Here is a 13295-nt window from a genome sequence, read left to right as displayed (position 1 = left end):
GAACCCTGGTCAGGGAGCTACATGCCTCAGGGGCAAAAAAGACCAAAACATGAAGCAGAAGCAATATTTTAACAAATTCAATAAAGGCTTTAAAAGTGGTTCACATTAAAAATAATAAAAAACAGAAGATATACTTTTATTTATAGTTTTTTAACCTCTCTCCCCTCCTTGTTTTTAGGAACAAGATCTTAATATTTGGCCTCTTCGAAGAGACAGCCCTTGCTGCTTTCCTTTCCTACTGCCCTGGAATGGGTGTTGCCCTGAGGATGTATCCCCTCAAGTAAGTCCCTCTTCTTTTAGGTCCAAAAAGTTGGAAATAACCAGCATGGCTTGTTCCTCCCATGGCACATGTTAGTGCTGTTTTTTTCAGAGCTGTCGGCTGATAGGTACAAGAATTCCTCTGGACTGGGAAACAAAGGCTGACTCAGTGATGCAGACCAGGAATCGGCGTTGCTAGGGCCACCCAGGCTCTGACCCTTGGGCTTGCTTACCAGCCAGCTGAGCTGAGCGCCAAAGCCCGGTTGTCTTGAGGCCAGCGGGGGACATCCTCAGCTGTGAAGTTGGGGTCTCAAGTCCAAATCTTGATTTGCTCACCCAGTGAGTGATGTGCATCACATCGCAAGCCCCTCATCTCTGGGGCCTCTGACTCCTCTGCTCTCAGAGGAGGATGGTGGAGCCGCAAATCTGAGGTCTTCATAGTCGAGCCCTGATAGTGTCAGGAGATCATGCATACGTAGAGATTCAGAGGAAGCCAGCCACTTGTCTTTGGTCAGAACCTGACTGGCCTTGAACATGGTGAATGACAACACCTTTGATAGATTTAATTTTCACATGCAGAATTTGCCACAAACTCTCAAGAATGTTTTGAAGGATTGAGTGTGTTTGTGGTGTCTGCCAACTGGTTCCGGTTACGCAGGTGCATCCTCATTAGAATATGCTAAGCCACAGAAAGTGGGACTTGTGATCTGAACATCAGTCTCCCGTCCTTGTTCTAACCCATCTGGACTCTCAAGTAGCCTGTTGCCCTCAGCACTTCTCCCTGTTCTCGTCCCAGAAGTAACCAGACCTCGTGGGTTCCCTGTCTTCTGTCGGCGGTGTAAGGGTAGACTGGCATCCAGGGTCTTGTTACTGTGCCAGATGGTCTTCCTAGCCTTGGACCCATCCAGGCTTACTTTAGGTGAATTGAGCACTCCTCCTCTGCCTTCATATTTGGGAGGCTGTTCCCTTCCCACTCCATCAGCCCTGATTGTTCTTCCAGGTTGCTTCCCTTGGGGCTTGTGCCCCTGTGCTCTTGGCTTCCTGGGCCTGTGCAGCTGCAACCCTCCTTTGCCATTGTTGTCACTTGAGCACGCCTTAGATTATAATCTTCAAAGCAAGGACCACAGTGTCTTTTTTTGGCTTTGTATTCCCAGCCCCCTGCACAGTTTGCACACGACAGGGGCAAACCTTGCCCAAGCTGAATTCTATCATCTTGGGCCATTGTTTTAAAAGGAGGCTAAGAGGATCAGAGCTCTCTAAAAAGGCCAAAATGAGAAGTCTCAAAACAAACTGATGCCTCTGAGCATCTTTTGCTGTGACTTGCGAGAGAACTTGTGTGGACTTATGTGGAAGGTGGCTTAGTTACAGAGGTCCCCAAGTCAAGTGAAGTCGTCTTTTAGCAGCTGTGGAGGACACATCGGACAGGAAGAGAGGGAGACGCCAGAGCTCTGCTCTGGGACGGCCTTCCTGCTGTGGTTGCCCTGGGAAGTCGGGAGTCATAGTGTCAACCTCCTCTAGAGGCTGCCCAGGGTGCCTGTCTCCAGGCTGGGGACTGTGGCAGTATCCCCTGGATCCCCAAAGGCCTCAGATCTCTGCTAGGATTCAGCTGCTTACTCTCCAGGTCTGGGACTCAACACACTCCTGACTCTCCTAAACTCTACTGTCAGAGACCAGATTCAGGGGATGATTAAACCAGTCATGACCCACACTGGCAGTTCTTTTATCTTCAAATGCCAGGACATGAGACAGATGTACTTGAGTTTCTTAAATATTTTAGAAAAGGAAAAGAGGAAATATCCTGTTGGCTCTGGAATTGTCAACAATAAAAACGAAGCTGACCTACAGTACCAACCAGTTCTCATGGAAACCCAGGTGAAGGTGGCAGTCTGCTTTCTGCTGCGCCTCTAGGCTCTGAGCGTGCGGGAGGTGGGGTGTTTTTAGAGTTCTGTGTGAGTGCTCAGCAGTTGCCCGGCACTATGCCTGGCTTCTCCCTTGGGGCTGATGTGTTTCGCTGTCCCTTTGCTGACGTGCCATCTCTGCCTGCCTTTGAGTGGTGTCCACATGTAAATTGCCGCCTGGTTCTGCTTCCAGACCTACCTGGTGGTTCTGTGCCTTCCCCTACTCTCTTCTCATCTTCGTGTATGATGAAGTCCGGAAGCTCATCATCAGGCGACGCCCTGGCGGTGAGTACAGGCATTTTCAGTTAGGAGTGGGGCTGGGGAGGGCTGCCTAGTTCTGGCTTGTGCTCTGTTTCTTTCGAAGTGTCTGGGCTCCTCCACTATCAGCCTGATTGGCTAAGTCCACGGGACGCTAACTAACTCTAGTCACAGCCCATCCTCAGAATGGAGATCTCAACTGAGGTTTCAAAATTGACCAAATACAACCTGAATAGGATGTGGTAGAAACTTGGCCAGAAGTCTAAACCATCTTTCCAACTAAAACATTACTCTTAAAAACACATACAGTTGAGGGCCCCGTCGGCTGTTGCCCGAGGCTCACAGTCGCTCCCCTCTGTCTCTCTGCTCCCCGCAGGCTGGGTGGAGAAGGAGACCTACTACTAGCCCCCTCCTGCACGCCGTGGAGCATCGCGCCACAAGCTCTGCACCCACCACCCACCCCGTCTCTGTGTACTTCAGTCTTGGAATTCAGAATTCCACCCTGGTAGGAAAGCACCGAAGCATGTGGGGAAGCGAGACGTCCGGGAATGAAGCATGTAGCTCTATGGGGGGGGTGGGGGTGGGGGGAGGGTTGCCCGAGAAACATCCGTCTGTGGAAATGACCGTGGGGAAGGTTTTTATGTGCCTTTTTGTTTTTGTAAAATGGAAAACTCGGAATGTATGAAAGAATACATTTTATATTTGGATTTTTACAAATAAAGATGGCTATTATAATGGAGTCCGCCTCACAGCCCTCCTCAGTTCTGTGGTCCAGATGTCCGCGCAAGAGGGATCTGGAGCGATGCTTGCCGGCGCATGCGCCCCTGGCTGGCAGCCTCCGCAGCATCACCTGGGGCCTGGGTAGCACAGCGAAGCCACGGCCATGGAAGGAGACGCTAGCCAGCCGTCTGTTCAGTAAGTCTCCAGGCGGTGCTGATTCACATTCACGTGTCAGAACCACAGGCTGAGGGAAGCTTCCTGCCCATGCTTTTGTAGTCTGAGGAGACAAGCTCACCTGAACGGGTTTCCCCATGGGCTATACTGCAGGGGGTATGGCTGAAACACCCCCCCCCCCTCCACTGCTGCCTCCACATCTGTTTCTTGATGAACACACCTGTCAGGAGAAAGATTTTCAGACCCTCAAAGAAGGCCCACCTCCACCCCCACTGCCCATCCTGGGTGCAGCCGCAGCTGTGGTCTCCAATCACAGGACCACTCCAGCCTCAAGTGTCTCTGTACCAAGATCTGAGAAGTAGGAAGCTACCTGTACACAGCTGGTTGGAATACATGTGCACGTCACCAAGTGCTTCCCTTCCACATAACTCGTTCCTAATTTAGCATCAAATAGCTCCATTTCAGAGAGTGGTTATGTGCCAGAAGGTACTTATGAAAGAAGGTGGAAAGATTTGTTTACTGCAGGGTCAAGATCAAGTTTCATAAAGTTAGTGTAAAAAACCCCTTCAAGTCCCATCACTCAGTAATCCATCCTGAGTGCTGTTCACTAGCTGCGCTTCAAGGCCGTCCTTGCTTCAAGTAGATGCTGTAAGGGGGGAGCCCTTACCTCTGGCACTAGTGATCATTATCTGGCAGGTGATGATAGTTTGGGTTCAGGTTTGTGGTTTTTCTCTGAAAAGCTTGACTCATTGCTCCTGCCTCTTGCGCTACTCACTTCCAAGCTACGCAGCTGGGAGGGGAATAAGTGACTCGCACGTACCAACCGGCCATTGTCCGCAGCCTCTCCCACTGGGGAACTGGGAGGGCAGGGTGACCTATGCCTCCCTCATCCAACACATCAGTTCTTCCCTTCTTTCTCCAGGATCGTCTCGATGCCTGTGGGCAAGTCATTGTTAAAGAGCCACTTGTTCAGCCCAACATAAGGAAACTTAGGATAAAACTAAGAACTAACAGATCTCAGGCTCAGGGCTGGCAGACAAGTGATCGCTGTGTCCTCCCTGAGAATATACAGCTCTGAGGGCAGGAATGAGGCTGCCCACGTGCTTACATCGGCAGGGACTTCCAGAGGCTTGCTGTCTCTAATCCCCATACATCTGTTTTTTGGCACCCCTGGACAGCTGACCAGTGAACATAACCCTGATGAAGGTCATGGATATTCCCTGACTTAGAGGCATTTGAAGCAGCCTGACACTATAGACTTGTAGGTGACCACGGATAGCTTTCTGCCGGGGCTCCTTGCGCTCTATGCAGGCCTGGACTTCCAGGAGCATGGGGAGGCAGGGCCAGAGCAACACAAAGGTTGGCCAGAACCTCCTGTCCTCTTTCCACCAGAATCTCTCTGCCCTTGTTCTATTTGACAGTCCCTTGCATAAAAATTTTTATAGCCAAACATTTCATCTAGAGATCTCAGATATGGGGGTAGGCAAAGCTGGCATCAAAGCCAGGCCTCCTAAAGGGCCAGATCTTCCCAAGCCTCCTATAGGCAGCCTAGGCCTCGTCCTACCCAACACTGACCCGTTAACTTCAGCCCTGTCAGTAAGAGCTACGATTTGCTCCAGAAAAACAGAAACAGCTCCTGAACACTGACATCAGCTACTGTCTACCCCTACAAATCTGCAACTGAGCCCTCCTGACCCCCAGCCATATTCCCCCGCAATGCCTCCCAAGCATCCCTGGGGTAATGCCCTCTTGACACTTCTGACTATGTGCCCCTTTGGCCACATCAATATCTGAGCTCTGGCCAGTCATTTTTTGGTGTCATTACTGACTCCTTCTCTAGCTCTCACCCTCCTTCCTTTCATGGGCAGGTTTCTTCCCTCTACTGGCTCATCTGCTATCATCCCGCCTGCCTCCTTCCGCTGTCTCCCATTAACTCTGGCCCACCAGAATTGTTCCGGTTGAGACTGCCGCTGACCTCCTGAGTGTCAAATCCACTGGGTACTTCCGTGGCCTCTGCAGCATCTGTGACGCCGTCACACATCTCCTGAAACCAGCTTCCTTGTCTTTCTGACATCACCTCTGCCCTCTCCTTACCTTTCCGCCCTCATCTCCACCTGCCCCTCTGTTGCTAGTTTCATCAGGGAGGTCCCCACCCCCTTTCCCACCTATATTCTTCCTGTGTGTATTAGTTGCTTAGTCGTGTCGGACTCTTTGCGATCCCATGGACTGTAGCCTGCCAGGCTCCTCTGTCCATGGAATCCTCCAGGCAAGAATACTGGAGTGGGTTGCCATTTCCTTCTCCAGGGGATCTTCCTGACCCAGGGATTATACTCAGGTATCCTGCATCACAGGCAGATTCTTTACCGTCTGAGCCACCAGGGAAGCCTAAGCCCCAGACCCATAAATCCAACTTTCTCGACATTTATTCAGAAAGAGCACAGCACGCTGTGGAGTCTTAACCCCAGTGACAAAACTGAATCTGAACGAGGTCCCTCACAATGAACGTACTCTGGGCAAAGACATCTATCACCCTGTGGCCGCGTCAGAACCCTAGAAGTCACCTGAGGCTTCTCTCCCTGATCTTGCTGTGGCCCCACCACCCCACCAGTCACCACCCACTGCTGGTTCCCGTGTGGTGGCTGAGAGCAGGGGCTTTGTGTCTCTACAGCCTGGGGACAGTGGTCCTGTCACTAACTGACCACGGGCATGGCATTTAGTCTCTTTGCGCTTCATTTACTCTAGAATAAGGGTGGCCGTTCAGAGTTGTTAAAAGGATTATGTGAGATTACACATAAAGAGATTAGTGCAGTGGCTAGTGTGGTAAATCCTTTCCTCTGCTGTCACCGCCCTTCACATCTGGATGTCCTGGCTGGTCTCCACTTTCTGCCTTCCTCTATTTCAGTGGCTCTCAAAAAGGGTCATCTCTAGACCAGCATCGCCTGGGAGCTTGTTAGAAAACTGCATTCTCATTCAAACTATCCAATCAGAAACTGGTGGGGACAGAGGGAAGAGAACCACAGTCTCTTATAAGCAGGTGATTCTGATGCGCGTCAAAATCGAGAACTACTGCTCTGCACCATCTTCCAAGCTCTACTTGGCTGCCTCTCACCAGGCCTGTCTTCACCCTTGACCTCAGCACATAAACCTATCTCTGCTCAGTTCAGTCACTCAGTCGTGTCCGACTCTTTGCGACCCCATGGATCGCAGCACGCCAGGCCTCCCTGTCCATCACCAACTCCCGGAGTTCACTCAGACACGTCCACTGAGTCAGTGATGCCATCCAGCCATCTCATCCTCTGTCGTCCCCTTCTCCTCCTGCCCCCAATCCCTCCCAACATCAGAGTCTTTTCCAATGAATCAACTCTTCACATGAAGTGGCCAAAATATTGGAGTTTCAGCTTTAGCATCATTCCTTCCAAAGAAATCCCAGGGCTGATCTCCTTCAGAATGGACTGGTTGGATCTCCTTGCAGTCCAAGGGACTCTCAAGAGTCTTCTCCAACACCACAGTTCAAAAGCATCAATTCTTCGGTGCTCAGCCTTCTTCACAGTCCAACTTTCACATCCATACATGACCACAGGAAAAACCATAGCCTTGACTAGACGGACCTCAGTCAGCAAAGTAATGTCTCTGCTTTTGAATATGCTATCTAGGTTGGTCATAACTTTTCTTCCAAGGAGTAAGCATCTTTTAATTTCATGGCTGCAATCACCATCTGCAGTGATTTTGGAGCCCCAGAAAATAAAGTCTGACACTGTTTCCACTGTTTCCCCATCTATTTCCCATGACATGATGGGACTGGATGCCATGATCTTTGTTTTCTGAATGTTGAGGTTTAAGCCAACTTTTTCGCTCTCCACTTTCACTTTCATCAAGAGGCTTTTCAGTTCCTCTTCACTTTCTGACATAAGGGTGGTGTCATCTGCATATCTGAGGTTATTAATATTTCTCCAGCAATCTTGATTCCAGCTTTTGTTTCTTCCAGTCCAGCGTTTCTCATGATGTACTCTGCATAGAAGTTAAATAAGCAGGGTGACAATATACAGCCTTGACGGACTCCTTTTCCTATTTGAAACCAGTCTGTTGTTCCATGTCCAGTTCTAACTGTTGCTTCCTGACCTGCATACAGATTTCTCAAGAGGCAGGTCAGGTGGTCTGGTATTCCCATCTCTTTCAGAATTTTCCACAGTTTATTGTGATCCACACAGTCATAGGCTTTGGCATAGTCAGTAAAGCAGAAATAGATGTTTTTCTGGAACTCTCTTGCTTTTTCCATGATCCAGCGGATGTTGGCAATTTGATCTCTGGTTCCTCTGCCTTTTCTAAAACCAGCTTGAACATCAGGAAGTTCACGGTTCACATATTGCTGAAGCCTGGCTTGGAGAATTTTGAGCATTACTTTGCTAGCGTGTGAGATGAGTGCAGTTGTGCAGTAGTTTGAGTGTTCTTTGGCATTGCCTTTCTTTGGGATTGGGATGAAAAGTGACCTTTTCCAGTCCTGTGACCACTGCTGAGTTTTCCAAATTTGCTGGCATATTGAGTGCAGCACTTTCACAGCATCATCTTTCAGGATTTGAAATAGCTCAACTGGAATTCCATCACCTCCACTAGCTTTGTTCGTAGTGATGCTTTCTAAAGCCCACTTGACTTCACATTCCAGGATGTCTGGCTCTAGATGAGTGATCACACCGTCATGATTATCTGGGTCATGAAGATCTTTTTTGTACAGTTCTTCTGTGTAATCTTGCCATCTCTTCTTAATATCTTCTGCTTCTGTTAGGTCCAGACTATTTCTGTCCTTTATCGAGCCCATCTTTGCATGAAATGTTCCCTTGGTATCGCTAATTTTCTTGAAGAGATCTCTAGTCTTTCCCATTCTGTTCTTTTCCTCTGTTTCTCTGCATTGATCGCTGAAGAAGGCTTTCTTATCTCTTCTTGCTATTCTTTAGAACTCTGCATTCAGATACTTATATCTTTCCTTTTCTCCTCTCTTCTTTTCACAGCTATTTGTAAGGCCTCCCCAGATAGCCATTTTGCTTTTTTGCATTTCTTTTCCATGGGGATGATCTTGATCCCTGTCTCCTGTACAATGTCACGAACCTCATTCCATAGTTCTATCGGATCTAGGCCCTTAAATCTATTTCTCACTTCCACTGTATAATCATAAGGGATTTGATTTAGGTCATACCTGAATGGTCTAGCGGTTTTCCCTACTTTCTTCAATTTGAGTCTGAATTTGGTAATAAGGAGTTCATGATCTGAGCCACAGTCAGCTCCTGGTCTTGTTTTTGTTGACTCTATAGAGCTTCTCCATCTTTGGCTGCAAAGAATATAATCCATCTGATTTCGGTGTTGACCATCTGGTGATGTCCATGTGTAGAGTCTTCTCTTGTGTTGTTGGAAGAGGGTGTTTGCTATGACCAGTGCATTTTCTTGGCAAAACTCTATTAGTCTTTGCCCTGCTTCATTCCGCATTCCAAGGCCAAATTTGCCTGTTATTCCAGGTGTTTCTTGACTTGCTACTTTTGCATTCCAGTCCCCTATAATGAAAAGGACATCTTTTGGGGGTGTTAGTTCTAAGAGGTCTTGAAGGTCCTCATAGAACCGTTCAACTTCAGCTTCTTCAGCATTACTGGTTGGGGCATAGACTTGGGTTACTGTGATATTGAATGGTTTGCCTTGGAAACGAACAGGGATCATTCTGTTGTTTTTGAGATTGCATCCAAGTACTGCATTTCAGACTCTTTTGTTGACCATGATGGCTACTCCATTTCTTCTGAGGTGTGTCTTCACCCTTGATCTCAGCACATAAACCCATCTCTGCTCAGCCGTCCAAATTCCTGGGCAGTCCTAATGGGCTCTACACTGCTTCTGTCAGTCAGCAGTTCCCTTGGCATCCTCCTTCCAATCTTCCACCTTGGATCAACCTGCTAACCTAGCCAGTCCTCCTGGCTCATCGACTCACCTTTCCAGGTGCCTTTCAGGCCTTTGCTCCCTCGGAAAGGTTCAGTGGCCCCCTCCCTCATGCACACCTTGCTGCAGCCTCCAGACCTTTGTTTATTGGTTTATTCCCTCACCAGGGAACTAGAGTTCCCTAGAGCAGTGAACCAGGCCACACCCTCCTTAACACTGGACACGATCGGTGCTTGTTGAATGAATGAACACATGCTTGTTACCAGATGTTTTTCCTGCTGCCCAAAAGAGCCATATTTTTAACATTTCACCTTCATCTTGGGTCTGTTTTTGGATCAGAACTGACAGTCCCCAAAGGAAATCCATGCCCAGGCTTGCCAGAAATCTATGAGTTAGGGCCTCTCCCCATCTCTCAAGACTCTGAGGCTGGAAATTAGGGATTATTAAAAATGAGTCATGGATGGAATTAGGATGGCAAGAAATGGACTGGCAGACCATGGCAAGTGACACAAGAAAGTAGAGAAGAGGAGGAGATGTACACAGAGACACCAAGACAGGCCTGCCTCAGTTCCAGAGCTTTCAAATCCCTGGGCCTCAAATAATCTCACGAGAAACCCTTCCCACTCCCGATTAGGTTAGAATCTCCTTTTTGGTAGTTGATTAGTACTCTGCTTCTTCATAGAACTCACTGTTCTCACTATGTATTACTCAATTATGTAATAATGAATCTAACATCTATTTTTGCCTGGGAACCTATAAGCCCCATGAGGTCTGGGAGCTGGTCTGTTCTTTTCTGTTTTATCCCTGGTGCTCAGTTCAGCGCCTTAAAAAGAGAAGTTGGCACTTAGCACAGTGGCCAACACTCTCTATTTAAAGAGAAGGGCGGGTTCCGGCACAAGATGACAATGTAGGAAGATCCTGAATTCACCTCCTCCCACGGACGTGCCGAACCTGCAGTGACACATAGAACATTTTCCTCTGAAAACGAAAACCTCTGAAAAACTAGCTGAGCAACTCCTCCACATCAGGCAAAGCACTTGGAAGACTTTACCCACTGTGTGATGACCCACAATCAGGGGGAAGTCTAAAACCAGAGTTTCTTCCTGGGGAGCAAGGGCGCCCCTACTTTAAGACCTGCACTTGAGAGACACGCCCCCCACTACCACCCCCTACCACCCCACCACCCCCCACCACTCCCCTGCAGACTTCTAGCTTTGAAAACCAATGGGCCTCATGGCCACAAGGCTCATAGGCGGGAGTGAATGGAGGAACAGCTCTTAAAGGGCTCCTGTGTTTGGGCTCATCCCAGAGACCAACTCGAAGGGAGTCAATTGAAAGGCGCCCAGACCTTACATGAAACAGGCTTACTTGCATATCTTATAGCATCAGTCCGAGGGCAGACACCTAATTCAACACACATCTAGGGCCTGCAGGGTTCTTTCCAGGGATGAAGCCTACTGTCAGACACCATCAAGCGCCACCCCCTCTGCCTTGCCCCCAGCTTGTCAGGACCTCCCAGGAAGGAGCTTCTACCCCTTTCTGACATCCTGATTTTTGTGGCTGCCACTCAAGGGACACCTTGAGATCACCCGGCTCTGGTGCCCAGCGAGGCTTTATGCTCAAGGGTCCCACAAAACTGTGACCAAAGGAGAAAGAGTTTTTAAACAGCCAACCCCCACCCCCGCAAGGCATACAGCATAAGGCAATGGTTTCCAAGGAGCCCGGTCTTTCTATGAAAGAGGCCTATAGGCTATCTTCATAGGTGAGACCGGAGGGTTCCAACCAGACACACATCTAAGGTTCTACGGAAACCTTTCCAGAGACTCAGAATGTGGGTGCTATCTTTGTACTCTCCCTCTGTACTCGAGAGCATCAGCATCTCCTGGAGAGGAGTTTTTGCATATGCCTGGTGCCTCAGGTTTTCAGTCTGGCACCCAGGAGACGCTGATTGCCTGGCTCTCCTGGCCAGGGGGGCTTGCATCCCTGAGTCCCACAGGCCTGTGACAGATAGACCATCCCACCCCAGGGAAAAGCACAAATAGCAGATTGAAATACACTCCTAGTCTTCCTGAGCAAGAGGCCTACTTTCTTGTCCTGAAGTTCTAGGCTGAGGGGCAGCCTTCTGGTTTGGTACACATCTAGGTCCCTACTAAGGCACTTGAGGGAGTATGGAAGCCATCTCTGTGTGCTCCTTCTCCCTCATTCCAGGTAACTGCAACCAGAACTTGAAGTTTCCAAAAAGGAACTTTCATCATCTAGCAACCCCATTTTTTTTCAGCAGCTACCCAGAGGACATATTCACATTCAGTTCAGCTCAGTTCAGTCACTCAGTCATGTCCAACTCTTTGCGACCCCATGAATCGTAGCACGCCAAGCCTCCCTGTCTGTCACCAACTCCCGGACTCTACTCAAACTCATGTCCATCAAGTCAGTGATGCCATCTAGCCATCTCATCCTCTGCCGTCCCCTTCTCCTCCTGCCTTCAATCTTTCCCAGCATTGGGGTCTTTAACAAAGAGTTCTTCACATCAGGTGGCCAAAGTATTGGAATTTCAGCTTCAGCATCAGTCCTTCCAATGAACACTCAGGACTGATCTCCTTTAGGATGGACTAGTTGGACCTCCTTGCTGTCCAAGGGACTCTCAAAAGTCTTCTCCAATACCACAGTTCAAAACATCAATTCTTCGGCCCTCAGCTTTTTTCACAGTCCAACTCTCACATCCATACATGACCACAGGAAAAACCATAGCCTTGACTAGACAGACCTTTGTTGGCAAAGTAATGTCTCTGCTTTTGAATATGCTGTCTAGATTGGTCATAACTTTCCTTCCAAGGAATAAGTGTCTTTTAATTTCATGGCTGCAGTCACCATCTGCAGTGATTTTGGAGCCCCCCAAAATAGTCTGACACTGTTTCCACTGTTTCCCCATCTATTTCCTATGAAGTGATGGGACCGGATGCCATCATCTGGCCCTAATGGCCTGTAGGACTTATGCTTGCTGTCCCATTGGACTGTATATCATTTGCATACTGTAAAATCTATTGCCTGGGGGTCTGGGTCATAGTCAGTCTGAATCTAGGTGCTGAGATCTTTTCCTCTGAGACACTGACAGGTCTTGGCACACCCTTAACTATGGGGTGGTGGTGGTTGTTATTCAGTTGCTCAGTTGTGTCCGATTCTTTGCCACCCCATGGACTGCAGCATGCCAGTCTTCCCTGTCCTTCACCATCTCCCAAGGTTTTCTCAAATTCGCATCCATTGAGTCGGTGCTGCCATCCAACTATCTCATCCTCCGTCATCCCTTTTCTTCTACCTTTGGTCTTACCCAGCATCAGGATTTTTTCAAATGAGTTGGCTCTTTGCATCAAGTGGCCAAAGGATTGGCGCTTCAGCTTCAGCATCAGTCCTTTCAATGAATATTCAGGGTTAATTTCCTTTAAGATTGACTGGCTTGATCTCCTCTCATTCAAGGGACTCAAGGGTCTTCTCTGGCACCACAGTTCAAAAACATCAATTCTTCAGTGCTCAGCCATCTTTATGGTCCAACTCTTACATCTGTACATGACTGCTGGGAAAACCATTGCTTTAACTATATGGACTTATGTCAACAAAGTGATGTCTCTGCTTTTTAATACACTGTCTAGGTTTGTCATAGCTTTTCTTCCACGGAGCAAGCGTCTTTTAATTTCATGGCTACAGTCACCATCTTTTCTTGGAGCCCTAGAAAATAAAGCCTGTCACTGTTTCCACTTTTTCCCCATCTATTTGCCATGAAGTGATGGGACCAGATGCCATGATCTTTGTTGAATGCTGAGTTTTAGCCAGATTTTTCAGTCTCTTCTTTCACCCTTATCAAGTGGCTCTTTAGTTCGTCTTAACTTTCTGCCATTAGAATGGTATTGTCTGCATATCTGAGGTTATTGATATTGCTCCTGGCAACCTTTATTCCAGCATGTGATTCATCCAGCCCAGCATTCTGCATGATGTACTCTGCATATAAGTTAAATAAGCAGCGTGACAATATACAGCTTCAGTGTACTCCTTTCCCAATTTGGAACCAGTCTGTTGTTCCAT

At 48.3% G+C, this 13295-nt stretch overlaps 1 protein-coding gene across 2 annotated transcripts in view; it reads left to right on the top strand.

Moving 5' to 3' along the window:
* ATP1A1 (ATPase Na+/K+ transporting subunit alpha 1) overlaps positions 1-3104 on the top strand; it is a 33380-nt gene extending 30276 nt beyond the window's left edge. For both annotated transcript variants that reach the window (XM_040230957.1, XM_040230958.1), the window contains exons 21-23: positions 179-280; positions 2350-2441; positions 2791-3104. In XM_040230957.1, the coding sequence (XP_040086891.1) occupies positions 179-280; positions 2350-2441; positions 2791-2819 (223 nt within the window). In that variant the 3' untranslated portion in view covers positions 2820-3104. The remainder of the gene's footprint in view (positions 1-178; positions 281-2349; positions 2442-2790) is intronic.
* The last annotated feature ends 10191 nt before the right edge of the window (positions 3105-13295 follow it).

The sequence above is a fragment of the Oryx dammah genome, unplaced genomic scaffold (assembly GCF_014754425.2).
Source record: "Oryx dammah isolate SB20612 unplaced genomic scaffold, SCBI_Odam_1.1 HiC_scaffold_28, whole genome shotgun sequence".
Taxonomy (NCBI): Eukaryota; Metazoa; Chordata; class Mammalia; order Artiodactyla; family Bovidae; genus Oryx; species Oryx dammah.
Note: the sequence above shows the minus strand (reverse complement) of the source record. Positions and strands in the feature narration are given on the sequence as shown.